This window comes from Anomalospiza imberbis, chromosome 3 (assembly GCF_031753505.1).
Source record: "Anomalospiza imberbis isolate Cuckoo-Finch-1a 21T00152 chromosome 3, ASM3175350v1, whole genome shotgun sequence".
Lineage (NCBI taxonomy): Eukaryota > Metazoa > Chordata > Aves > Passeriformes > Viduidae > Anomalospiza > Anomalospiza imberbis.
Genome location: NC_089683.1, coordinates 36909468 through 36935372, shown reverse-complemented (window position 1 = coordinate 36935372; position 25905 = coordinate 36909468). Strand labels below are relative to the sequence as shown.

At 42.5% G+C, this 25905-nt stretch overlaps 1 protein-coding gene across 13 annotated transcripts in view; it reads right to left on the bottom strand.

Moving 5' to 3' along the window:
- ANKRD6 (ankyrin repeat domain 6) overlaps positions 1–25905 on the bottom strand; it is a 92094-nt gene that overhangs the window by 25053 nt on the left and 41136 nt on the right. For 6 of the 13 annotated variants that reach the window (XM_068184049.1, XM_068184050.1, XM_068184057.1 and 3 more), the window contains exon 1: positions 84–182. Coding sequence is in view for 7 of the 13 variants with exons in the window: in XM_068184051.1 (XP_068040152.1) it covers positions 84–182; positions 8585–8704 (219 nt within the window). In the remaining 6 variants the exon portion in view is untranslated. Of the gene's footprint in view, positions 1–83; positions 183–8584; positions 8842–12197; positions 12589–19983; positions 20111–25905 lie in introns of those variants that run through there. The other 7 variants (XM_068184051.1, XM_068184056.1, XM_068184061.1 and 4 more) reach the window with 3 other exon arrangements.

Below are 25905 nucleotides of genomic sequence, written 5' to 3'. Positions count from 1 at the left end.
TACTTCAAAGAAGTGAATGTCTACAGTAATTTGCAAATCACCTTTTCCCCTCCACCCCAAGTTAGAAGGTTGTATCTACTTACATCATCCTGAATATCCAGATCACAACCTGCCTTCAACAAAACCTGGACAACGTGGAGATGACCCTTGTAGGCAGCAAGATGCAGGGGAGTCCGGCCATGCTATGAATGAGAAGAAAATAATAATACCTTAAGATGAATTTTTATGCATGGTAGTTAAACAGAGTTTCATCTCCTTTTCATCATTCTTCTGTCTGTACCTCACCTGCAATAGTAGCAACTGACATGTATTATTGTGGCAAAGGCTTTACCTTGGTTTTGTGAAAGCTGAAAACTTCTCCACCTTCTGCAACATTTCAGTTTATCCCAATGACACTCTACAAAAGGGATACTATATTCATATAAGGGTCCTTCCTTACAAATTCAGAGCTGGCTCTGTGTCCATGCCTAAGCAGAATTCATGACTCTTGTTTCTGTCCCTCTGGAGCATGGGAACTATCAACTACTTTCACCTTCCCTCTGTACAGCCAACTTGCAATAACTGGCTAATTCATATATTGTAATGGGCACTGTCTTTGCAACAGAGATAATAATTACTGAGCTCTTGCACATGACAGATGCTCCCCTGAAAAGGAATGGAAGGCATGTAGTCATTCCAAGTGACTTCATGTGTATGACAATCAACTTCATTTTGCTAAAGATCTGCCAGGTTTTTTTTAGGCAATACTTATTTTTATCTCTCTCTCAGTAAAAATCTCAAAGTGAATGAAACACCTTAAGATCTGTGAAACAACTACACTAAAACTGTTCACTGCAGATTATTTAATGGCAGTAAATGAAACAGGATTCCAGCAATTGCTAAATTCACAAAGTATCTTCCCAAAGATTGCTGTTTTCTCCACTAGTCATTTTGTGAAGGTCACATTAAAAGTCACGTGACTCTTCACCTGTATTTATTATATATCTTCAATATCAGTGCTGTTGTCTATTTTTCCACCCAATGATCTATCCTGCAAAGGAACATAAACAGCCCTAACACATCAACCACAGAAGGGGCAAACACTTCAAGAGCTGTCTGACTAGTGGCTTGAAGTAAACTGAAGGCAACCACTGGCTCTCTGAGGTTTTAAGCAACTTCTTCACTAAGAAAATTACTTCAAGTATGTAATAAACCAAGCTCAAGACAAGATTGTTTTCATACAGCAAACCCCATACCCACATACCTGGTAATGCCTTGTTAACTTGGCCTTTTCAGAGCAAAAAGGAAAAACACTGTTGGAATCAACAGAATGGCTAAGGGCAAAATGTTTGTGCCATTACTGATTAGTTGTGCTGTGCTTCAGAAACACTAAGTGTTGATCAATTGTCCTACATTATTGACTTAAAGGGGCAGATCTGAGGACAAAATCCTCACTCACACTATGACACATGGATCTCTCAAAACTTGAATGTTGTCCCCTGCTGGCAGCAGCAGCTCATTCCCGTGAGAGAAACTTCCATGTCCTGCTAAAGGCGTGGGAAAGGCTCATTTTTGTTGTCACCACTGCCCCTGGACACCATCCAGCCTCCTGCCTGGGTGCCTCTGGCTCTATCTGGCCACAGGTCCTTAAAATCCTGTCCCTATATCGAAGGGCATTGACCTGCACTGACCACATTTCCTTCTCCATCAGCCTGGAGAAGAGCCAGGGGTATGCTGCTGTTCCAGCTAGCTCAATAGCAGAGGGCATAAAATCCCCAGGCAATAGAGGAATAAAAAGAAATAAAGAAAGAGGGAAAAAAAAGAATAAAATAATTTTTTTTAAAATACCAAATTGACAAATAATTCCCAATAATGAACAGTATGTTTGGATTATGAATATGTGCTGTGAATCAGCACATTCAGATTTACGGGTCCTGACTTTCTACGTTCCTTAATGACAATAAATAAATCACCAAATCCAGGCATCTATCTCACTTCCTGGAAGGTTATTAATACACCATGAAAACAATTTATAGCAATCTGTGCATGGAGAAGGAAAAATCCCAAACAAACCCAACCTGAAGCCAGCTCATGTGCTTTAAAAGGAAAGTGTCAACAACATGAATATATATTCCAGCAGGGAAACTTTCTGATAAGATAACCAGCTCTAACCACTACAAACATGCTGATATGCAGTTAAAGGTACTGTGTTAAAAGTAAGCTATGAAAGCAGAATAGGAGTTTATTTGCATACAAGGGACATATTTTCCTCACCAAATACACCCTCCTGGGCAATTGCCACATGAGCTATGCCTGCTGGCATGGTTGAGCTGGAAGACTAAGGCATAATTTTTATTCCAGAATGTTCATGTGTTTCAGATTCTCTATCCAGAAATACAGGTTGAGAGTCATCTCACCTACTGGAAAACTCTAAAGAGAGGCCTTCAGGAACCAGAGTTTCTGCACACATGCAGTCCTTGAGTTCTTCCTACTTTAAAGAGATGCTATAAACAAAAACTATGACACTAACCAGGAAAGGAGACTGGGAAGGAAGATCAATTCCAGCATATTACACTGATTAGAGGCTCAGGCTTTTGGACCATCTCAAGATTAATCACAACCCTGCAAGAACCAGCAATGCCAGATTTTCTTTTTCTTCCCAGCAACATCAAAATGAGAGCAGAGATGGGTGGTACAGCTGGACACTTGTTCCAGTGCGGGTAATGCAAACACCTGGAAAAACATCAAATCCCCACACAAATACACATAGGTATGGATGTACATACACATACCAATCCAGAACAGACGGCGAGGAAGAGACAAGACAATTTGGGTGCCCCTCGTGCTGTGATGACAAATTTGGAGCAGAGCAAGCTTTGGAGAAAAACACTGAACAAGTCCATGCCACACTGGCAAGCCGGGGCTGCTTTTGCCTTCTTTAAGTCAAACCACAAGCCCACCAAGTTTTTCTCTCACAGCAATTCATCCTACTCAAAATATACAGGGTGCAGAGAGATGAAGGCAGACAGACAAAACTCTCTCTGTGTGTCTCCTCCAGAAAGACATTCTGCACTCAATGCAGCAGTAAAGAGAGGGTTTATCTGAATACACACAAGGGACCTAGGGGGAAAGAAAACACACAAACCAGAGTGTCTCCTAGATGCTCACTTCAAGGACACAGCACCAAACCCAGGGACCGTTCCACATGCAGATTACTGACTTAGAAGCTTGTGAGCCTTGCCAAATATGAACTGTAATGTTTTGGGGGCTATTACAAATACAAATGAGACATTGCTACAACTTGGGATTAATGAACCAATAAAGCAGTCATTCACATGTAAAAAAAAAAGCAATTTGGACTTCTATTCAAATGTAAACAATTGCTTCATCAGGCAACAAATCATACAAATGGCCCTGTGTCACGGACTTATTGACAAAATAAATGGGACCTATTGGATTAAGGCTGCAACTTCCAGCCACCGTGACACACTGCTGTAGCTGTGGGGTGTATGGGGTCACAGCCAAGCACTACAATTAGCCACACCAACTTCAGCAGTAAAATGCAAGGGTAGGTTTTTGTTTGCATTAAATCTGCGCTCTAACATCCAGACATTGACAGGCAGCTGTTGATACACACCACTTAAAGCAGAATCCTCCCAGCACTGCTGCCAACGTGCATGCACTCCACAACCAAACCCATACAGGGGGGGCTCAGCACTGTAAGCTCCATGATCTGTCCTTGTGTTTATGTTTGTGTAGGTACTTTTCTGCAGGTACATCCACTTCTCCATCTTACCCTACTCTTGTGATGCACAAGGACTGTTATTTATTCATCCATTCTGCACTCATAAAAAACATGCCTGTCCACATGTTATTGGAAAGCCTGAAAGCAAAATCCAAGCCCTGTCACATTGTTCACGCTGATAATTTGTTAGACTGTTCTCCATGAATAACCTGCTCACTCAAGTCAGCAGAAAGCTTCTCATTGACCTCAACAAGCATTCAGCAAGTTCCTAAGTGTTTGTTAGTCCCTTTTCATTTATCTTTATTTATTGTTTAAAAGAGACACAAATAGCTTTTCAAACTGAAGGAGTGCAAAAATGTGAAAGCACCAAAACACATTTTTTTTGTTTCTCTCTTAGCTTAAAAAAGAAAAAAAACAGAGACTGCTTTAAAGAACTCAACATGCTCTGAAATTGAGACTTAAAGTACTCCAGCATTACAAAAGTGTTGCCATATGGTGTGTTCATAACATGACTACTTCAGAAGTTAAATGAAACAATTACTGAATCAAAACAGAAGCACTACCTTTTGCATTTCTTTAGGGCTTTCTTTCTGAATGATCATCCATTCTCTTCAGAATTCAATTTTGTAGGTATGATCAATGCAGGAGCCTGCTCCAGCACAAGTTTCTCACGGATTCACAGGTGTCTTTCAGGCATCCATCTGCTCTGGTATGGGTCTGCCTCCACGGACTGCAGGGGAATCTCAGCTTCACCATCTGAAGCACCTCCTCCTCCACTGACCTTGGTATCTGCAGAGTTGTTCCTCTCACATATTCTCACGCCTGTTCCCTGGCTATAATTACATCTTATCTGTAACTTTTTTTTTTTTTTCCTTCTTAAGTATGTTATCCCAGAGGGGTTACCACCATTTCTGTTTGGCCAAGCCTTGACCAGCAGCACATCCATCTTGGAGCCACCTGGCAGTGGCTCTGCCAGACCTGGGGAAGCTTTTGGCAGCTTCTCACAGAAACCACTCCCATAGTCCTTCCCTCTACCAAAACCTGGCCATGCAAACCCAATACCCTCAGGAAAAGGACAACAACATCCTGTGAGGACAGCAAGGCACATCAGCTCAGCAGTAAGTCCCAGGGCTTTTGTGCCAAAGATGCAGCTGTCAATAATTTCACTGAAAGAGAGCTCTAAAAAAGAATCAAAACAAGGGACTAGCTTTCTTGCTTGGAAGAAAAGGCTTAAGTTCTTAGTTTTCCAGTTTTTGCAGCTTATTCACCAAAGTGCTTGATAAGGGTCCCTGCTTGTAGGATCAGCCAGTAAGTATGACCAGTTGTTCAGGGTATTTTTTGCCCTTTTCATAAAGGAATCAGCTACACATTTCACACCTGTGAAAAATGGCAGACAAAAAGGTGTAAAAATGGAAATTATCTCCTTGTCACATCAGGCAGAGCAGCAACAGAGCACCCTGATGAAGCAGGTGCCCTTTGAGAAGAGCAAAGCCACAAAGCCTCTGCTGAGCACCACACCTGCCCTGGGCCACAACCCCACATGGCTGGTGGCAGAGGTCCAGCACCACAACGAGTGCTCAATGCATGTGCCACACAGTGCCACCAGCCCTCTCCCACTGTGGGCTCCCTGATGTCAGATTGCCATCACCTGTGTGACCTAGCACCATCAGCTCCTCTTTACATATTTTAAAAGACCCCAAATCTGGAATGAGCCTGAGGGTCCCTCACTGGAGTCAGAGGAGGTGCACATTTCCATAGCAACTTCACCTCACAGATGCCTTGCTAGTAATGCTGTCAAAATGAAACAAGTGCATCCTCACCGTAATGCTGAAGTCAGCACCTGGACATATGTATGTGTATTCTCCATTGGATTTTGTTTCTTTCACATCCTTCCTCTTTTTTTCTGAAATCATCTACTCAGAAGTGGCAAAAATGAAATACTATTTTGCAGCTGAATTGTTGTTTCTTGAAGCAACAATTAACCGCATCATGTGACCTTACATACAGGACAAAACCAGAACTGGACAAGTCAGCTACAAGGCATTTACTAGTAATTGGTTTGCTACAGAAAATATCTTTCATTTTTCTTGGACTATGCTCAATTAATCCTTTTTGAATAAACAACTCTAGCATTTGTCTCTAGATCCTGGACACTTTAATCTGTGGCTCTGCAGTGTTATTGACAACAATTGGTTTGTGCTTACAGATACAGATCAGAAAGATATTTAAAGCCTTATGTGATGGGGGAACTTTTTCTTTCCCTCCAAAGAGCTTTGTCTTGATGTATCTTCCTCCAATAAAACCCAGAGAATTCTGCAGTAAGTTTGGTTGACAAGTACTAAATCAGTTTTTTTTCTTTTTTGGAAGCGAACCCCTGTAATTTATAATTAGGCAGAACAAACTGAAAACTACTAATGAAAGCAGAAGACATACGGGTAAACCAGATCTAAGGCAGGCACATGGATATATTTATTTTTATGCTTCATTGTGCAATGAGTTTTATCTTGGGAGAGAAGAGGGTTCTGGGTTTCAATTTATCTGAAAGCTTGGTCTATTTAACTGCACTACAAAAATTCTGCCATCTAATTTCCATTATAAAATTAAGAACCTCTGTCCTGAAAGTTGTTCTTATTTTGTGTTTATTCTGCTTAATAGAAGACTGCACAAGAACCCGTTGCTGTGATGGCTAAAAAACCCCTCCAGATTTCCAGTTTCAATATACTTGAGTCTAATTGAAATCCTTGCTCTTGTGACAACCTTGTGCTTTACTCTAAACAGATCTTTCTCCTTCCAGCCTTTGTGTGTCATCAGATTAGCAAGCCAAGCTATTCCAGGGTATGTTTATACAGCCATAGGCAAATATGCACATGCTCTGCCTATGCAAACTCCACACTGTGTACACTGGGATAGGACATCATGGAGCTTGAATGGGTGGGCTCTGGTGAAGGCACCAGGTTGGTCTCACACCTCTTGGTTTGCACTGAGCTCAGCCCTCTCTGCCTGATAGTGTGGGAGGAGTAACAGTCTGTGTGCCTTCAAAACACCCCTTACACACAGCCTTGGCTGCTGCTCTGAGACAGTCCCTGCTCCTCTGTGTGCACTCCTCCACAGTCTTGCAAACCTGACTTCAACTCTTCTGAGCAGGGCCTGTCACCAGGCTACCCAAGTACCTCATCTGTACTGTCTGTCGGTGTGCTGGGATGCATCCAGAAGGAAAACAGGGACAGCTTTTGTCATCTTCCCTCTCTGGGCTCCACGGGGATGACCCACAACTTCTAGGAAAGAATAAGCACAATGCTGTGGTACCTGGTAAGCTACAAGGATGGCCTCAGAGCTCAAAGCTCTCCAGCATGGCTGGCAAGAACATGACTCTACAGAAACACCAGCACTTTGCACCTGGCCACAGTTTTGCTGCCAAATGAGCTTTGTTTTGATTTTCCACACAGAGCAGAACAACAAAGCAAGGGAGCCACCTATGTCATATAGGAAAGAAAAGCTTGTCACCTCTAGGAAATCTGAATTATATAAAATCAACCCGATTTTGGGTTTCAAAGTCAAATTTACACTATTTGTTTTTTATTGTAATTAGTAGAGGTCCCTCAGCAGCCTCAAAGCTCATCATCTTCAAAAACATACAAACAAACAAACAAACAAAAGCAAACACAACCACAAAACCCTGAGCTGCCATTCAGGTATGTGCAAGTCAGTATTTCCTGGTCTATTACTACCTTTAATAGTTGTTCATCAGCTACAAAGCTGCTTGGACAACAGAACCAAACAGCTGTCTACATGGGACTATTCATGCTTATTACACCTGTGCTTTGTATCTACCAGCAAGAGGCTACTCATTTTGACAAACAAAACTTACAAACACCGGTTGTCCTTGTATCACTCCGACCTTCAAACTAAGTATTATCTACAACTCAAACACTGTGAAGGGACTGAAAACAACTGTCACTGACAGATAAGCATTCTGTCTTTTCCTCTTTTTATCAAATGTGCTTTCTATCTGTAAATATTAACTTCCACATATATGTAATGTTCAAAACCAGTATGGAAACACAAATAAAAGTAGATAGAATGGAGAACAACAGTTCATCAAAACAGCACACCCCAAATTTTATGTTATAGCTCTAAAGATTTGACTTACCTGGTTCTTTTTAAGATTTTTTGCTGATCAAACATTCTCTGCAACAGGCAATTAAATCTCATCTTTTCTAAGACAGCATTATTTATAACATGTTGAGCATTAGGAATAGGTGAATATCAGTTTGAACTCACTTGTATCTAAGCAGAAATCCTTTGACTCTGACTTCTCTCAAAGGTATGGGGAACACAATTTGCAACTCCCAAGTTTGGAACTGACTAAGGGACGACATAGAACAAATCAATGAAGAGGTTGGGTATAAGTGAGGCTGCTGAACCAAGAGACTTCAGCAGCAAGAAACTTTCTGCATCCCTTTACCCTGCCACAAGAGGTGGCTTTTCCCCATCCCCTCACCCAGGGAGATGGGTGCCCTGAACCGCCTTCACTTGACAGTGATGAATCGCTCCATTCATCAGGTCACACAGCATTCAAAAGTCAATGCATGCTTTGAAAAATGTTGCACCCATCTGTCGACACACTGTTTGCAAGGGCTAAGTGTTCATCAGAGCTGCACCCACTGCAAGGGTATAAACACAAGATGTGCACTATATTGCAAATTTGCGTGAGTTATTAAGTGCAAACTTTAAGGAAATCTGAACACTAATTTCAGTCACATTCAGACTGGTAAAGCTAGGAGGGCATTTTCACAGACAATGGTCTAGAAGAGTTACATTAGTTCCCAGGGCTTTTGCAAAGCGTTTTTCTCTCGTTACCTTGGTAACTGCTACCTTGGCGCCCCTGTTGATAAGCTGCACCACATTCTCCACTTGGCCTTTGTAGGCAGCTACAAGCAGGCGTTCTGAAAGCACGGCGACCACATCCTGCTGGCTCATGAATTAGGAGAGAAAGGTTTTCAGGTTTCTTCAGTCCAAAAACAAAGGCTTGGGATCAGTTCAAGCAGCATGCAGGCAGGCGAGGAAGGATTCCAGCTCCCTGGACAGAGACGCTATTGCTATGCCATCCATTGGACCTATGGATCAGAAAACAACACTGCTGTCAGCCAGCTTTCAGAAACAGAGCAGCTCCTCCCTGAGTGTTCATCTTCACATTGGCTTGGGAGGGGATCAAAAAAACTCCTCAGAATCTCCTGAAGACATTGCACTTCTGTTGCAAGGTGGAGGCATGTAGACAGTAGCACATTTTCAATGTGCTCTCATTCCCCTTGGTTGGGACAAAAATCCTTAAACTTTCTGAGTGCTTAACTCACTTTCAGCCTAACTTCTATTTGTGTGGTCCCCTTTCATCCTCTCTCCCCCCGCCAGGTTTCCTGGTCTTTAATTAGCCAAGGATGGATTAACTACTGCTGGCCAAAGGAACAAGAATAGGTTATAGTTACTGGCTGCTGATATAAATATACAAACCTCTGCCCTGGAAGGATTGAGTGCAGTCAGCAATTAAAGGCAGCTGACTGTTCTCTCATGAGTGTAAAATGCTTCACAGTCTCCCCTGAACCATCCCAAGGACACTGCTGGGAAAGATCACAACCTGCTCATCTTTGTTGTCACTGAGAAATTATGTTCTCCCCCACAAGCTGACATCATTCCCCACTGACCCCAGAAACAATTCCGATTTAGCACTCATCATGCAAACTGTATGTTTGTATTCCCAGGCTTCACTGACCCATCCAACGAGCCATCAGAGCTGAAAAGTGTTTTCTGCTATAATTACAGAAAATGTATCCACTGATCACTTTGAGCTGTGGGATCCAGAACCTGCCCAGTTTGGGAAGATTTCAGCTTTATTTGTGCTTTCCTCACTTTCGTATTTAATTGTTTCAGTACAGGAAAAACACCTTCAAGATATCCAGTGTATTTACAAATTATCTGTCCTCCTCTCTTGAAATATCACTGCACTGTTCCTTAACAGCCACCGGTACACAACACTCTGCATAGTCGAAGAGTAATAGGTACAGGGTCCAGATGATCTTGGAGATCGATACTGGAATATAATGTCTTTCACCCTTATGTTATCCTTTGAATCCATCTCAGAACAGCTATAACTAAAACTGTAAAGTTAATTTTTAGTAGTAGACAGCAACATAATTTAATTTGCACTCCTAAGGTGATTTATGTTAACAAATCTTAGAATGTTTTATGAGCTTTAATTCTTATAACACCCTTTGAGGTGAACGATATGCAGAAGAATATTACATGCATCTGAGAAAAAGGCCCTTGAAAGCATAGAAAAGTTACTGCTTTCTCTGAGGTCGATAGAAAGTTATGCCAAAGCCAGTAAAAACTCCAGGTAACTGACTTTTGATTTCTAAGTATAAGCATTAGGCAATACTATTTCCAGGTAGAAGATTCAAGTTAGCTTTTCCTCGCCTTTCTCTTCCTTTCTAAGTGCAAACATGTTTGGAGCAACATGGAAATAGCTGCACATTTATTTAGAGAAGCCAGACAAAGAGTTTCTCAGCCTCAAAGTCAGCATAACATAGGACAACAGAGGAGTGGTGCTGTACCCAGTGCCACTGGAGTGGTTTCACCCACACCCTCGGTGTGATGGACACGGTTTGTACCCTGGTAAAATGGAAAACAGGGAAGATGGAAGAAAAAACCCTCATGTCCTTCACTAGCACATCATACCCTGCTCCTCTGGCAGAGTGCTGTACACATTATAGTACAAACCATTAAAAAAGTGCCAAGAAACACAGATGGCCTACACTTAGTAATTTGATCTGTGTCAAACAATGCAAGTTTCAGTCTTACCTACTTAAGTATTTGATTTCCAGTGGTGCTTCCAAAGCAAGCGGAACACCCACCCTCCCTCCATACCTCCCATCACCTACCCATGACCCCGGACCCCTGCTCAAAACACATCCCTGACTCTCCCATCGCATCCCAAAGTGGAGCTTCCAGCACACCCCACAGCTCCCCTCTGTGACCAGTACACAGTGCAGGGCACTCCTTACAACCAGGAGCTTTTCAGGCAGAGGATGGTGTGTTTCTGTGCCAGCCCCTGCCTGGGCAGTGGTAGTTTCCAGGTGAACTGTGCCATCACTTTTTTGTCCCCAGCCTTACCCCTAAGCTGGCTGCAACATTTTGGCTGGAGGCATGTACAATACACTGACATCTTAAAACATGTCTGGTCAGAACCTACTTGGTTTTCTTACCTCCTAAATTAAAAAAAACAAACAAACAAACAAACAAAAACCTACATAAACAAAACAATGCAGTGACATCATTGTCACTGACAGATTTGCATATTCGCTACAAAAATCTCAGTCTCAATGGAGACATTTTCCTGATACATTGATATTTCTGAGCAAGTTTGCATAAACCACAGATGCTCATCACATCTTAGCCACACCACTAGAAAGACAGTAATACCTCAGCAATGTAGGGCTGGAAAAGTCTGGATAACCTATGCAAAGTAAATGTTGGAAATCATACTCCCTAGCTGAATTGTTCTCCCTGCCTCACACTGTTTTCCCATTACTGCAGCACACTGAGATCACGAGCCTCCTCCTGCCATGCCCTGCCACGCTGGAGTGATGGACTGTGACCACATCACTGCTGTCATGGAGTTTGCCTTCTTGTCTTTTCCACCACTTGGATCATACATAAAAGCATAGCAAGGAGCTGATGCAGCTATTGGTCTTTTAGGGGTATCTCCCACTTTGCCCAGGTCTCCAGCAGGTGTTGGTCCTGTTCCCAGAGGGCAGTCACAGCATGAGCCTGGCTCCTGCTCAAACAACAGGTCACATTCCCTGTGACCACATCTGCTTTACATCTCCTCAACTGGGATTATCTGCAATTCAGAAAAGCGCATCCATTTAGAACAGGAAGCCCAGACAACAGAAAGACCAACTTTCCTTTTCTCCTGAGCTGGTAGAAGAAAGTGATGGGTGAACAGTGGAAGTGGGAACAGCCTTCTCATTCCCCTCCCCAGGGACCCATCCTCAGCACAGTGGCTACACTGGCAGTGGCATCGCTGCCCCCAGCCTTAACTCTCTATGTGCCTCAGACACACAGAGTGTCTTTCCTTGACCACATCTGCACCCCCAGCAGCAGGAGGAGAGTACCAGATGCCCAAGGACTGCAATTAAAAGCTTGACTGCTTCTTTCACACCCAGATGGTGCAAAATGAACCCGACAACACGATTACAGGCACTGCATCGCATCCCTGCTGCCAGCACCTGCTGCCCAGAATTAAATCCCTCATTATCACCCCCAAGATCCAGAAGCTCAAGGGAGGCACAGAACATGAGAATATTCAAACCTTATGCATTCAAAACAACAACAACAAAAATTATTTTGCTTTAACATATTTTTAAATGAAAACCAGCCATCTCTGTGCTTCTTTGTTTAATATCAGATTACTTACGTGGGGCGGGCTGGGAAAGCAACACCTACTTCCCAAGCCTCTCCAAGGAAACCAGCCAGATGTGATGGCCACAGGTTCAGTTGCTTTGTCGTGGGTCAATCCCTTCCGAGGATAACGTGCTCACCCCATCGGTGGAGTGTGGAAAAGGACAGGCTGACTGTGGATTAGTGTTCCCAATCGGCAGCTGCGAGGCACCGTCCCCAGGCGCTGAGGTCCGGCTGCATCCCCCCGGATTATGCTCTCAGCTCACTGAGCCACACTGCCCCACGGACACTTAGGAGATGTCTGTCTCTCTGTCTGTCTGTCTGGGGTGCCACAGCAGCCTGTGGGTGGGCAGCTGGCTGCTCGGTGGCAGGGTTGTAAAGCTCCCAGTTCTGTCCTCTCTCCCGTGCAACTGGCATAGCTGGCAAAAACACTCTCTGCTCCTTTCCCCTCCCCAGCTCCCTCCCCTCCAAACTGCTGCCAGGCTGCTTCAGTGCCCTAGCGCCTACACGTCAGTGACAAAAAAGCACAGGAATGATGATTTTCAAAAGCCAAAGGACAGTCCAGGAAACATCAAACATCACAGATACTGAAAGGCTAAGCGATAGACTCTCCTAAATTCATGCAAAGGGTTAAAGCCAGCAGCTTCCTCGCTGAGGGAAGAGAAAAAAGCCAAAACTATGAAAGATTTAGGAGCTATGAGCTAATCAATCAAGAAGTTCCCTGTGCTAAATGGAAAAGATGAAATGCCAGAGCACAGGTCATTCTCAATGCAATCACTAAGTTAGATTAGTATTTGAATAAAAGAATGCTTATATAGCTAACACAAAGTTTCTATGTGTGCTGAGGTACAAGATGAAAGGGGGAAAAAAGAAGAAGGGAACCACAGTCTTCTGCAAGGGATCCCAAATTATCTTATTTATTTTATCACCAGAAATTTTGCTGAATAGAATCACAGAATAGAATTATGCTGAATAGAATAATAGAATAACAGGATTTCCTGAGCTGGAAGGGATCCACAAAGATCAGTGAGTCCAACTCCTGACTCTGCACAAGGTGGCCCCAAAAATCCCACCATGTGCCTGAGAGCATTGTCCAAATACTTCTTGAACTCTGGCAGGCTTGGGACTGTGATCACTGCCCTGGGGAGCCTATAGTCTAAGAAAAAAATCTCAGCATCTTGTAGCTTTATTTTATTCAACATAAACAATGGAATAAAATTAGTCTAAATTATTTTGGAATACCCCAATATTAAGATATGGAGCTTGACCATTTTGTTATGGGAGAGTAGATAAAAGCTACTAATTCATAATAATAGTCTTTCTAAGAAAATTTCCTACATCTAAATACTGCTTATCTCTTCTTTGCTTGACTCTCAGAGCAAAATGGGTTCCTTTTTTATTAGTACATAACAGTATAAAATCTATAAAGTGCTCTTTTTCTTGTCCAGCCTTTTTGTAAAGCAGTTTGTCATACATAAAATATGACGTAAACACTAAGATCGTTTTCACTTTGGAATAACAGCATTATTCAGCAGAGTGGATTATTGCATTAGAAAGAGTGGGTTTCCTGGAACTCATTTATCATTTACTGCAGGATGCTGATATATCTGCCATTTCTTTCAGCTGACTTTAAAAGGGTTTGTCCAAGACATGCATCACTGCTTCCCTTTCAGTGATTTTTCTTTAGTTTCATCATGGATCCAGTATAGACTATTCAGGAAAAAAATATATTTTGCTAAAGGGAGGACACTGCCTCTCACCCCCTCCTGCCCCAAAAGACAGTTAAAAATCAGTCAAAGGTGTAATTGTGAAAGCCAGCAGAAGCTTCATCTGGAAAACAGTAAAGCCCCCCACCAGGTCGAGAACAATGTGCTTTTGATTCACACTTTTCTTCTTTCCTTTACAACATCATCAATACTATTTTTGGAGTTAGGTTTTATACCAACCAACATTTTGAACTGGGCATCTACATAGACTTTGATTCTCCGGGAGGAGGGGTGGGGGTGGATTTTACTGCTTTCATTACATTATTTTATTGTGGCAAGTACAATCATTCAGTTTTCATATGGATAGTTGCAGATTCATCACCCTAAGTATCACCACTGTCTGGGACATCTGAAAACATTTTCTGAGCTGTTTTTTTCTTTTTTTTTTTTCCCCACTTGTTGCTAGTAATTACTTCAACAATGACTATTTAGCAGCCTCCCAGGGAGCATCTGCATGACAGTTGCTCATCAGGCTTCCCACCACAGCCAGAGCAGACTGACTGATGTCACTGCTCCGCTGCGGGTGGCCGCCAGCAGCCGGACCGACAGCCAGCCCTGCTTGGTGACCAACGCGCAGAGACAGCGACAGCTTCCCCAACTGCTTTGTCCAGTCCATCTCCGTTGCCTGGCCTCCACTGCTGGCTGCACTCAATGTAAATCCTCAGCTGCCTGGCAGTTCTCAGGCTATGCCGTGGTACCATCAAAACCAACCTCCAGAGCTGCACCTGCCAGGCAGAATGCTCTTGGAGAGAGACACGGACACAAGGAGACCAGTGATGAAGATCAGAGGCAGTTTCAAGTCATTGCTTAGACATAACTAATCTTGTACGAGAACAATTGTTTTACCTCTCTGCCGTGTAGCCTGACCTCCCTTATGCAATACACAAGTTCTATACTTACCACTTTCCATATAACATGATTTGGGGGGTTTATTTGACTTATCTCATTGAAGTTCCACAGCTTTGTTACTCCCCACTCTTTCAACACCAGCGTACACACATGTCAAATCCACTCAGTACAAGCAAGCTCAACTCCCAGAAAGCCCTGCCAGCTGAGCACTATTTACATGACAAAACAATATCTATTGTTTGATAGGGGACACTGCCAGTGTGCAAATACACATGCATGATATATCTGCTCCCATTTGCATAAAACCAGTTAGGAGATCTTTCCAGCTGACTGCTGTTTAACAGAAGTGCCAGAGCCTAACCTTGGGAACGAAGCAGACACACGGCTGTGCTCATGGGAGAGTGGGATTTTATGTTACTGTCACACACAGTGGGGCTTCTGGATGGGAGAACTGTCCCTCACTGTCACCTTCTGTGCAGGACCCAATTAAAATGACTGCAAGACCTCACTGTGAGCAGAAAGTGCCATAACCCTTTCCACAACCAACTCCCTCTCCTTCTCTGCTGTTCTTCCTTTTCTGATCCCAAAGCATGTCCTCTGCTGCAAGGGTTCAGATTATCTTCAGCATGGACAGTATCTGTCATTCAGTTTGGGCACCCTGCTACTGCCATGTCAGAGTGCTGGTGCAGAGGTCTCCTCCTGCCCATGTATGACCCGAACCCTTTTCCCTACTAGCACAAGCAGCCCCGCACCCTCCCAGACAGCATATAACAGTAACTCAGGTTAATACAGCAAGACACTCCAGAAAATTTCAAGAAAAAACTAATTCCTACACTTACAGATTTTTTTTCAAGGCCAGAAAACACCATTACAATAACCTAATGCCAACCAGCATCAAGGCACAAACTCCTATTTGAGCTAGATCCTATCTTTCATACACACTATTAAAGATGTGGAGCCAGACAGTGATCAGGAAATGCTCTGGCTGACACAGCAGAGAAGAAAAAAACACATTTACCAGCTTCAAAATATTTTTCAGCTGGCAAAAGAGCACTGGAGACGTTCTTCCTCTTCAAGAAAAACATGACTTAGGAGCTGCCAGCAGTGATGACGCAGCCCCTCCTATACCCTCACAGCTGATGTCTTGGGAGAGCACTGGGAGATGCGGTGAGGTAGGTGAACCAGTGCCACCCAGCTCAGCACTGAATCATGGAGACAACGTGAGTACATGAGATGTTTGGATATTGGCACAATATCCCTCAATTTTGCTCGGCTTTTGGCATGAGAGCAAGAGTCTGGCAGGCAGTGTGTCAATTAAAAGCTTAACAAGGCTCAAGCTGAAAGTCAGTGGATGAAATCTTAGGGATGGAGAGGCCAGGGTGGGAAAAAGGTGTACTCAGACAAGCATGGATGGAAGTGCTGAGTATGTCCATTGCAACCCCCAGAGAGTAGCGTGCCCCTGTTATGGTACACACCATGATCATCAAGAGATCATGATTTTTCCAGTTGCCTCCCACCACAGGGTACTGTAACAGCAAGAGGAAGGACAAATATCCAGGGATTTGGCATACCCTGGAAAACGAGCAAGTGAGAGAAACTGAACACAGCTGGGAAGCAGACGTGGAGGTCACATTTTTTTGCATAGACTCACCCCACCAGTCAGCACAGCTAGGACAGTAATTCTCATTTCCTAAACCCATGCACTGATGTCCCAGTGCTGCTGCTGAGAAACTGGCTGTAACTCCCAAGAAAAAAAAAAAAAACATTATTGATGAGATAAATTAGCTGCATCTGATTCACACAGGGAACCACTTTAGGAAAGATCCCAAACTTGCTGAGTCTGCCAGAGGGCTCTCTCTGACCTCAGCAGACTTTGCAAGAGACCTGAAAGAAGACCTAGGGAGCAAATTTAAATCACCTCTGAGGAGATCATAATAAGGAGAGAAAAGTGTAGGTTCAGTGACTTTATCCTATCCATGAGTTCAGGACAAAGACAGCAAAGACTCTCTGATGCAGTGCACAAAGCCTCCATGCTGCTCAAAACACCTCCCATGGTGCTCAGTGTTCTGGGTTACACCTTCAGCAGCAGCTGAAGGTGACAAAGCTTTTCCTCTTGAGACCACGGGCTCAATTCTGCTTTGGTAGCCAGGTTAAGTCAGCTACCAAAACTGCTGTTTCCTGGCTGTGCAGGATCCTACATGACACACACAGAAGGTCTCTACTCAAATTCTAGTGCAAAGATGTTCATAAATGACAAAATTATTCCAACACATATCAATGGATGCATTTGTCAGCAGTCTCAGCAATTTGACTGGACTACCATGTGAAGGCATGTAAAGGCACAGAAACTGGGGCAACGAACAGAGATTTCAATACTGTCAGTACTGTACCCCAGACAATTACAACATTCTCTTCCCCACAAAATAAGCTGGTTTATCAAAATCATACCTAATATTTATCTCCCATATTGACAAACACAAGGAAGCATGGAAGATCACCCTGTCCCCTTCCCTTCTTCCATTTCTTCCACTGCTTTCTTGTCTAGATAAAACACTGGAGTTTTTTTGCTACTCCCCTCTAGATAACTTACTTCAGCTCTCTGCTTGTTCATCCACTGACATAGTTCTTTTGAGGCTTGGTACTCAAAAATATACAGAATATTTGCAGAGGGCTCTTGATGTGAGCAGCCCTGAAGTGCAACCTGGTTGCAAGGAGACAAATACTTAGCAGAATATGTGCGCTGAAAGAGGAAAGGCCCGCTGGACTGTGAGCCTGGGAGACAGCAGCATCCTTGAGAAGAGCAGTCAGCATCTTTGAAGGGCAGCTGGGTGTCCAGAGGCATCCTGAGATACCATCAAGAAGTAGAAAACCAAGGAACTTATCATCTGAAAAGGTGAAAGAAGTGGGAAAGGTGGAAAAAAGGGAAAACACACTGAGAAAATAAGGTTCAGCAACTGCCATTGGCTGTTCCAACTGCAAGAACAGGAAACAGTGGTTTGAGATGTAAGAAATCATCATCTACTGGTTCTCCCAGTCCAGCTGAAAAACAGAAATTAACAGCAACTCTTGGCTGCTGAGGTGTGTGTGTGTTGTACACCTCCTAAAGTCTCTGTGCCATAGAGAGAACTTACTTCTTACCCAAACTGGAGCTTTATCCTCTGCTTATCTCCTGTACTGCTTGTGATTTTCCTACACAGGTAGAGCTCCCCGCACAAACTTTCCAGGAGATCTTCTAGACAAACTCTTTGCCCCTCATTGGAGACGTCTGGCTGACTCCCAGCTTCGTGACAAGGCTCATCATTGATGTGAGACTCTGCCTGTTACTTTACTGGTCTTCCCCCGGGAGCACTTCTGTACTACAGAATCCCTGAAACCCCCCACAGTCAAAATCTCCTTATTCCTGCAGGCCAGTTAACCCTTCAGGTCATGACAACCACACAGTTAATAATTCCCTCTGATCTCCTCTACAGATCAGCTTCTGCATCCCAGAGCCCTGGAGCTGGGCTTTACCTTTTTTTGCAACTGCATCAGACAGATCAAATTCACTTCCCAGCACACTCCAAATTCTCAGACTTATTTCTGCAGCTTAAACAATAATTCTCTGCCTTGCAGGAATCAGAGATCCATTCTTACAGGGTAGCGCTTGCCACTCAACTCAGTGGAGTTTAATCCTCTTGATTTTGGACTTAGTGAAGTTAAATCCCTGTGGATTTTCTCTCCTTTTGAAGTTCCTGCATTTCCTCCCTATTCCACCCTCCCACACTGCTTAGAGGTCCTTTCTGTCCTACCACCCCGTTAGTGAGTTGAGGGTTAAATGCTGTTTCTATTTTTCATAAGCTGGGGTCACCAAGAAGAACACAATAGAGTGTGACGAGCCCAATGGTCCTGTTTTAACACTCATTTCTCTGTAGTTACACAAGCAGGAGGGGCAGAAGCAAAATAACTTGCAGAACCAAAACCCACAAACATTTCAGGCAGCAACAGAAAATGTATCTACCTGGAAACCCTTTTGTATTTTATTAAAGGATTGTTACATCCCGTTTTACAATAAGCCACAGTCCCCTCAGGAATAAAGCAATTACTTTCATTAGCAGCATCCCACAATACAAAGTACCTAAATAAGTCAAATCTTTGAGAAAAACAAGTCTGGGGGATAAAAATAACTTTAAAAATAACACTAAAAATATAAGGTGTTTTGGACACATTCTATGGGCTGTATGCATCACACCAGATGACATTTTTTGTTGCTTTACTGTATTGTGCTATTGACTTGAAGATATCTTCATGCTGATGGCATGGCTGATTGTGCTTTCAATGTTGGCTTGCAAGGGTAACAGTACACAGCTGTGCAGGGATTATCTCAATGGAAAAATCTCTGGTGAGACCAGAAGGTGCACTGGTGATAGCCTGATATTGAGGGATGCTTTGTGAGGGAAAAGCCTCTCCTTGGACACTGACAGTTAATAGTTCACAAAAAACTCACTCATCTCTTCAGTCAGAGGTGTCCATCATGGAAGCTGAGGACGGTGGGACCAAAGAGCTGGAGTAATCAACTGAAGCAAGCACTCTAACTTACCATGGGAAAACACACAGATTGGAAAAGAAATGCAAAAATGAACCGGTGCAGAAAGTATCAGCAAATCTGAGTAACGAACTATCTTCTGCGTGGACTTCAGAAATCACATCACACTCTCGGGTCTAATTTTCTAAGCCCTAGTCAGTGATCCCACAAGACCAGCTAGTCCTCCAGCACTGAGAGTGCCTTGTTTTCCAGAAAGAATGAAACACTTTAGTGTATGAAAAGCCCCTCCTTGTGCAGAGGATGGGGCTTCCTAGGGGGACAGTCTGTGACTTTATCTTGAAGAATTCAAGCTAGCTAAACTAGCCTCCTGCTCAGGGAAATCCCATTTCAATGGCATGTTTGACATTCCTCACGCCACTGGTCCTCAAAAATGGAGCTCAACAGAGGCGCACAAGGACAGCAGAGGAGGCAAGGAACTACACACCCCAAAGAACACAGCAGTGTAACGTAAATACCATAACCCAGTGCCACAGGTTCAGTCCAAGCTCTTCACAAACCCTAGTTACCCAGGAACTGGAATGCATTTCTAAAACGCAAAATCCATGGCATTATTTTTATACATTTTAGACAAAAATTCAGAAAGGTCGCATTTGTCTTTTACTCACTCTTAAAGATCTACAGTTCAGTTTTTTCTGATGAACATTTTATAACTGTGACTTGCAAGGCAACCTCTGAAGAAGGACTATGGAGATGCCAGCTTCAGTCTTTCCAGTGTTGACGACAACAGCAAGTTGCAGACTGAGAAACACAGAAATTTAATACCAGTGTTTTCTGCTGTACTCAGCTGCCTGCATACACCTGGGTAAACCCAGGCATTTCCTCCTGAGGTTTATACACCCACTTCCCATTATAAACAAGTTCCAACCACAGCTGTCCGGTTTGGCTCCCACTAACTGACCTCTGAAAATAAAATTGTGCAGCTCTCACTGCTTTGTAAGGACGAAGAAAATGCAACAGAGACCTTAATTTCTTCCCAGAAATCACGTGACAAATCAGTAAAATCAGGAAAGGGACAAGTTCACAACAGTGTTCATGAATGATGGAAGTCACTTGGCCTGCATGAACTTTAGAGAGCTGAAAACTGCTAAGGATAAATAATCTGTCTTGATCTCTGAAGCAGAAATCATTGCTAAAATGCCAGTTCAGTGACTTCAATTAGAAAATGCTGTTGGAAGACCTTACCATCCCTCTTTCCTACTAATTAAAATCACCACATAATTTAGCTGCTTTTGCTATCCTTTTTCCTAATACATTCAGATCGCAGATGTGTTTAAGTACAAAACCATAAAGGCATTGAAAAAATAAGCACTAGTTATGTCTGTGACTTGACCTTTTGGTACTGTTTTGCTGACTATGTTGTCAATAACAACGCCACTGTCCTGTGGATATACCTTGCTGTTTCATTTTAATTGGAAATACCAATTGAAATATAAATAACCAAATAAATAAACTGTATTTAAATTACAGGTAGACTATCAACAGTCACATTCAAGATGATGTGCAAAAAGACATAGCCTAAAGTGAGAATCAAGAAATGGAACTTGGACAGACATCTCCAGAGATCATCCCTTCTTACAGCTTGGGTGAACTTATATGCTACTTCAGTTTAGGAATAAATGGTGTACTCTGAAATCAGGTTCCTAAAATGTTTCAGAGGTGGTACAAGTTCCATAGGTTAAGTGCTCTTATAATTTCATGTACAAACTGGAAAAACAGAAGGTTCTTATAAAAACAAACAAAAACAAACCACAAACATTCATGCAAAACATAATTAGGTCTAATTGAAGACATTTTGATTAGCTGTGTCATTCTGTTCACCTCAGCAGGTTCATCGGGAACACAGCTAGTGTGATTTCACTTGGGTATCTTATCTCTTATCTGTACTCTTTGAAAACTGCATGCTAACAAAAGTAACTCCACATCAATACAGTCTTTCTGGCAAATAGTATCTATGGTATGAAATTAACATGCTCCTAATTTACACATTACTTGTTAGAGACTACTCACAATCTGAAACTCAAAGGGTCCAAAAGGTGAAATAGATCCCTGTTCTGTATTTGTGAGGAAAAGCAAGCAGCAGCAATTGGACAGAGTGGCAGACAGTGTAGGAGGGATCCAGCAGCAATGCTGTGACAGTTTAAGAGCCCAGGCATGCTACCCAATGTCTTGGATAAGATCAGAGAACAAAAGCACGGGCAGGATTTCAAGAACATCAGAGACTGCAAAGAGATGACAGCTGATGTGAGGCTGAGAAGGAAGCACACATTGTAACCTTTGAGGAGTAAGAGGTCAGGAAAGACACTGCCCAGAATGAAATGTGCAAAGCTGGACCGGAAAAGTCACTGTACCACCAACAACTACTGACAGCACATAATAAGGGGGAGAAGAGAATTGCAGAAGGTATCTGGAAGAGCAAATGTAATTGGTGATGGTCTGGTCTTCTTTCATGATGGAAGAGGTTCAGATGCTGCTTGCAAAACCAGAGGAATGAGACATGAGGGTGGACACTAAGAGATGAAAAAGCAGTGAAATGGTCTGAGACTGTACATGATCATCAGGGCATGGGGAAGGATTAGCAAAGGAGGGCAGGCAAAGAACTTCTGCCTTTGCTGAAGAATGAAAGGCTTCTAAAAAAGGAGAAGAGAGTACAAGCAATGAAAAAGCTTCTTTTGCCAGTATTCTCTTCAAAACAATTGCTGAGTTCCTACACTGAGAGAGAACTGGAGGGAGAAAAAAGGGAATCTCCCAGGGACAAGCCCATACTGTCAAAAACCTCACTGGGGCTGTAGAGTAAATATTTATAATAAATTAGTACTTCTTTATAAACTGTCATATTTGCTCAATGCATATGATTTAAGAAATTTCCCAAAATGTGCTCCAGTCCATTAAGGAGGAGGTATTTCAAATTTTGTTTCAGCGGGAATAGAAAGTTGATATACTCCTCTATTTTTATCAGTCATGCAAGTCTTTGTTAATAAAGATCATTAACACTTTTTTTTCCCCTCTCTGCAATTTTTGATGTATGCACAAATCACTTAAAAAACCAACACTGTAACTGTGATATATAAGGTAGCCAATTTAATTGCTGGAGATCAACAACAAATCTTTAATTATCCACAGTAAGACAAGAATTCTAGTTTTAGGAAGCGTGACTCTAAAACACTAATAAAGCCATCCTCATCTTTGAACTGCTGCTATGAGTGTTAAGCATTTCATTTTAGATTAAATATTGCATTCATTCGATGTGCAGTGCTCCTTTGTATGCTGTATGCACACAGAAAAACACACAAAGCTGTGCAAACCTGGTTTTAGCCAAACCCACTATTTTCCATGCATATTAGTTATATTTTAGCAGCATAAATATTAGTTATTATATTGTACAAGAGCAATTGTTCCTCTCTAGAACCATCAGTGAAATATGTTCATATATATCAGTTAAATATTCATATACTTACATTCAATTAATAAAATGCAAAGCACCTATTTCACTACCTTTGAAATATAAATATGTTGAGCTCCACCATTCACCTGGTGTACTTGGCAAAGTATTTTAAGTGATGTTGGAAAATACAGTGAGCTATAAAGCAAAGACTGACAAGGCTAGACAATGTTGATACTGATGCTGTAATCATTATCTAGGTTTTAATCTTCTAAATCCAGAGGAGACAGGTTTGGTTTAACAGTTTGTCAACAGGATAGTATCTTCAAAATCAGCTGTTCACAGAAAGATTATGTTTTTCCTCAATACTGAGACTGAATAAGGTGGGGTACATATTTTTCAAAATTAGATCATCATCATCGATCAAACCCTATGTTGGTAAAGCCCACCTAGATTCCTCTTGAAACACATTTTTTTATCTCCTAATGGTGAGAAATCTTTGGTCTGCCATGCTAGAGAAACAGAAGAAGATAAAAATTCCTGAAAAAAGGCCAGTCTTACTGAGAAATGAGTTGCAATTAAAGCCTTCCACGAATTAGCCATAAAAAACAGACACAAAATTATAGCACACACTGCAGCAATTTTTTAACTGAGTATTGGATCAACTGCACAAACCTATCCTAGTGAAGGGAGGCAAAAGAGAGCTGGCACTGTGCTTTATATTTGAGGAACAACACTCATAAAGTGTAGTGTGTAGCCATTCACAGACAGTGCTCATATTTTGTTATTAACCAAGTTGCTCCAAGCTCTGGATGAAAGCAGAAACAGATGTTCTGTTTTCTTTGAGACCTTCCTGCAAGTCCAGTCCAGTGGGGACATGTTTGTCTCTGGCTGCACACCCTGCAGAGCTGCACTCGGCTACCTGCCTGAGAGCTTGGGCCAAGAAAAGATGATTTGCCTGTGAAACGCTGAGTAGAAAAAATGGTAGACATAGCTGGGCTGGGTTTAGCACAGTGTATTGGATGGTGCGTGTCTGAAGAGTGTTCAATAATGTGCATTATCAGGGCATGACTGGGCTTCACTATTAGTGCAAAAAAAGCTGGACTGGGTGATGTTGCAGCAACCCTCAGTAATGGCAGTAAACTGAGAGCACAGTAAAAACCCCTCTCACACCAGGGCATGGCAGAGAGACCGAGTCTGTGCAGAGAGCCACTGTCATAGCTCATACCTGTTTTCATGCGGCAGCATCCAGAGGGGGGAGATAGTAATTGGGTCTCTTTGTTCATTCAGTTCTTAATCTCTCTGTTGAGACTGACAACGGGGGAGACCATTAGTGTCAGCTCTGCTGGGACTTTCTGTTATTAAGGCTACTTAAGCTTTTCCAAGTAAATTGCATGTGTCAAACTAACAGCACACAGTGATGGGCAAAAAAGCCATTACACAACTGCTCTCCCTTTCTATTGATCCACCCAGGTGCAAGGGGGAAGGGAAAGACAAAACCCTGGAGACTTCAACCAATTCTCTGCAATTCCCTGCTCCTCCCACTCATTATTTTATACTATTTACAGGCAATACATTAGTGACTCCCTCAATTTCTTTCTTTTAACAGGAGGTTAACACAGAACCCGCAAGTCCCTCACAAAGCTTTGCAATAGTCACCATTCTGGATACACTTTGCTGGATAACTTAAATATTGAAAAAGTTTTGATTTAGTTAAATTTCCTTCTACCGTGGATGGAGAAAGGCAAACAACTATAATGCAGGCACAGGAGCGTTCCAGCTGCTTTCTTGCCCCTTCCTCTGACCACAAAGGGACACCGCCTCTATCTTCACACACCTCTACTTAGATGGTGCAAACCTCCTATGTAACAACATCCTAGCCATCCTTTAGAGAAAATATTTTGCTATGTCAAGGCTTTCATCTTCTTTGAGAATGAGCTAAAGACTGTTTCTAGACTGTCTTCTGAACTGTCATTATAGCCCTTAGCTCCCATCTGAGCCTACAGGATTCCCAGAACTTTTTAACCACCATTCATTTTGGTGTCATTAAAGCAGCAAAGCCATTCCTGGTGCCACCTTCACCATATCTAACCTTACCTATGCAAAACCTTAAGTAGAAAATAAGTATGATCCTTGACCTTATTATATCACAGGGAATTTGCTGTTAACTTTGATTATTTCACTCCAACTCCTGATACCCAGACAGCTACAAGGCTTATTATTGTTCATATTTACAAACAGCTTTAAATCTCTAGGCTACTTTTTTGGATCTTGGAATATTTAGCCTGTGGACCTCAATCTATAACACAGCATGCTGAAGAATTCTTTCTGCTAGGTATAATGTTTGTTATTAAAATCCATGTAGGCTCTTTGAGGCAAACAGGGATTTCCACTCTGCAATACAACTCCAAAATATGAATTGTAAAAGGAACAGCTCTTATTTCAAGTATGGGTTCATTTGAACTATGGCATTTCTCCATTATATCTTACTTCCCTCTCTTTTGCTAGTTTGTTTGCTGCTTTTCAAAAGAAAATCAAATTTAAAAGGGAAGAAACAGTAGAGGGGAAGTTTAAGCAGATAGAACTTAGTCCATTTGAAGTTAGGGATGCCAAAGGAAGGACAATTCAGCTACCTGCAAAGCCACTGTAGGGCAGACACATTAAAACCAGATACTGTGACAGGCTACAAGGCACAGGCACCAGAGAATCATTATGGTTCTTGCAGAAAAACAAATCTTCACTGGCTGTTTATTTGTTCTCTGTTTAAAAGTTTCATGATGAGCACAAGTACCTGTGTCACTGTTTCGTTAAGTACCCTGACATTTTAGCTGGATGTTTCAAAGAGATTTATGCCTCTCCATCTAAAGGGGGCAAAAAGAGAGGCAAAGATGAACAAAGGGCTCTGGAGCACTATGACCGTGGGAATGAGGTGCCCTCCACATGAAAACAGAAGAGCTCTTTAGATAACAGAATGGACAGCCTATGAAATGTCACTTAGCTTTCTCTAAAGATGGGGAGTTTTAGGACCACCATGTGTAGGAATTAATTCAAACAAATGAACAGGCTGTTAGATTTTTCCTCTAGAACAATCTGCTGGCCACACTGCCCCACCTCTTTCCCTCACCAGCACCCTTCAGGAGAAACAAGG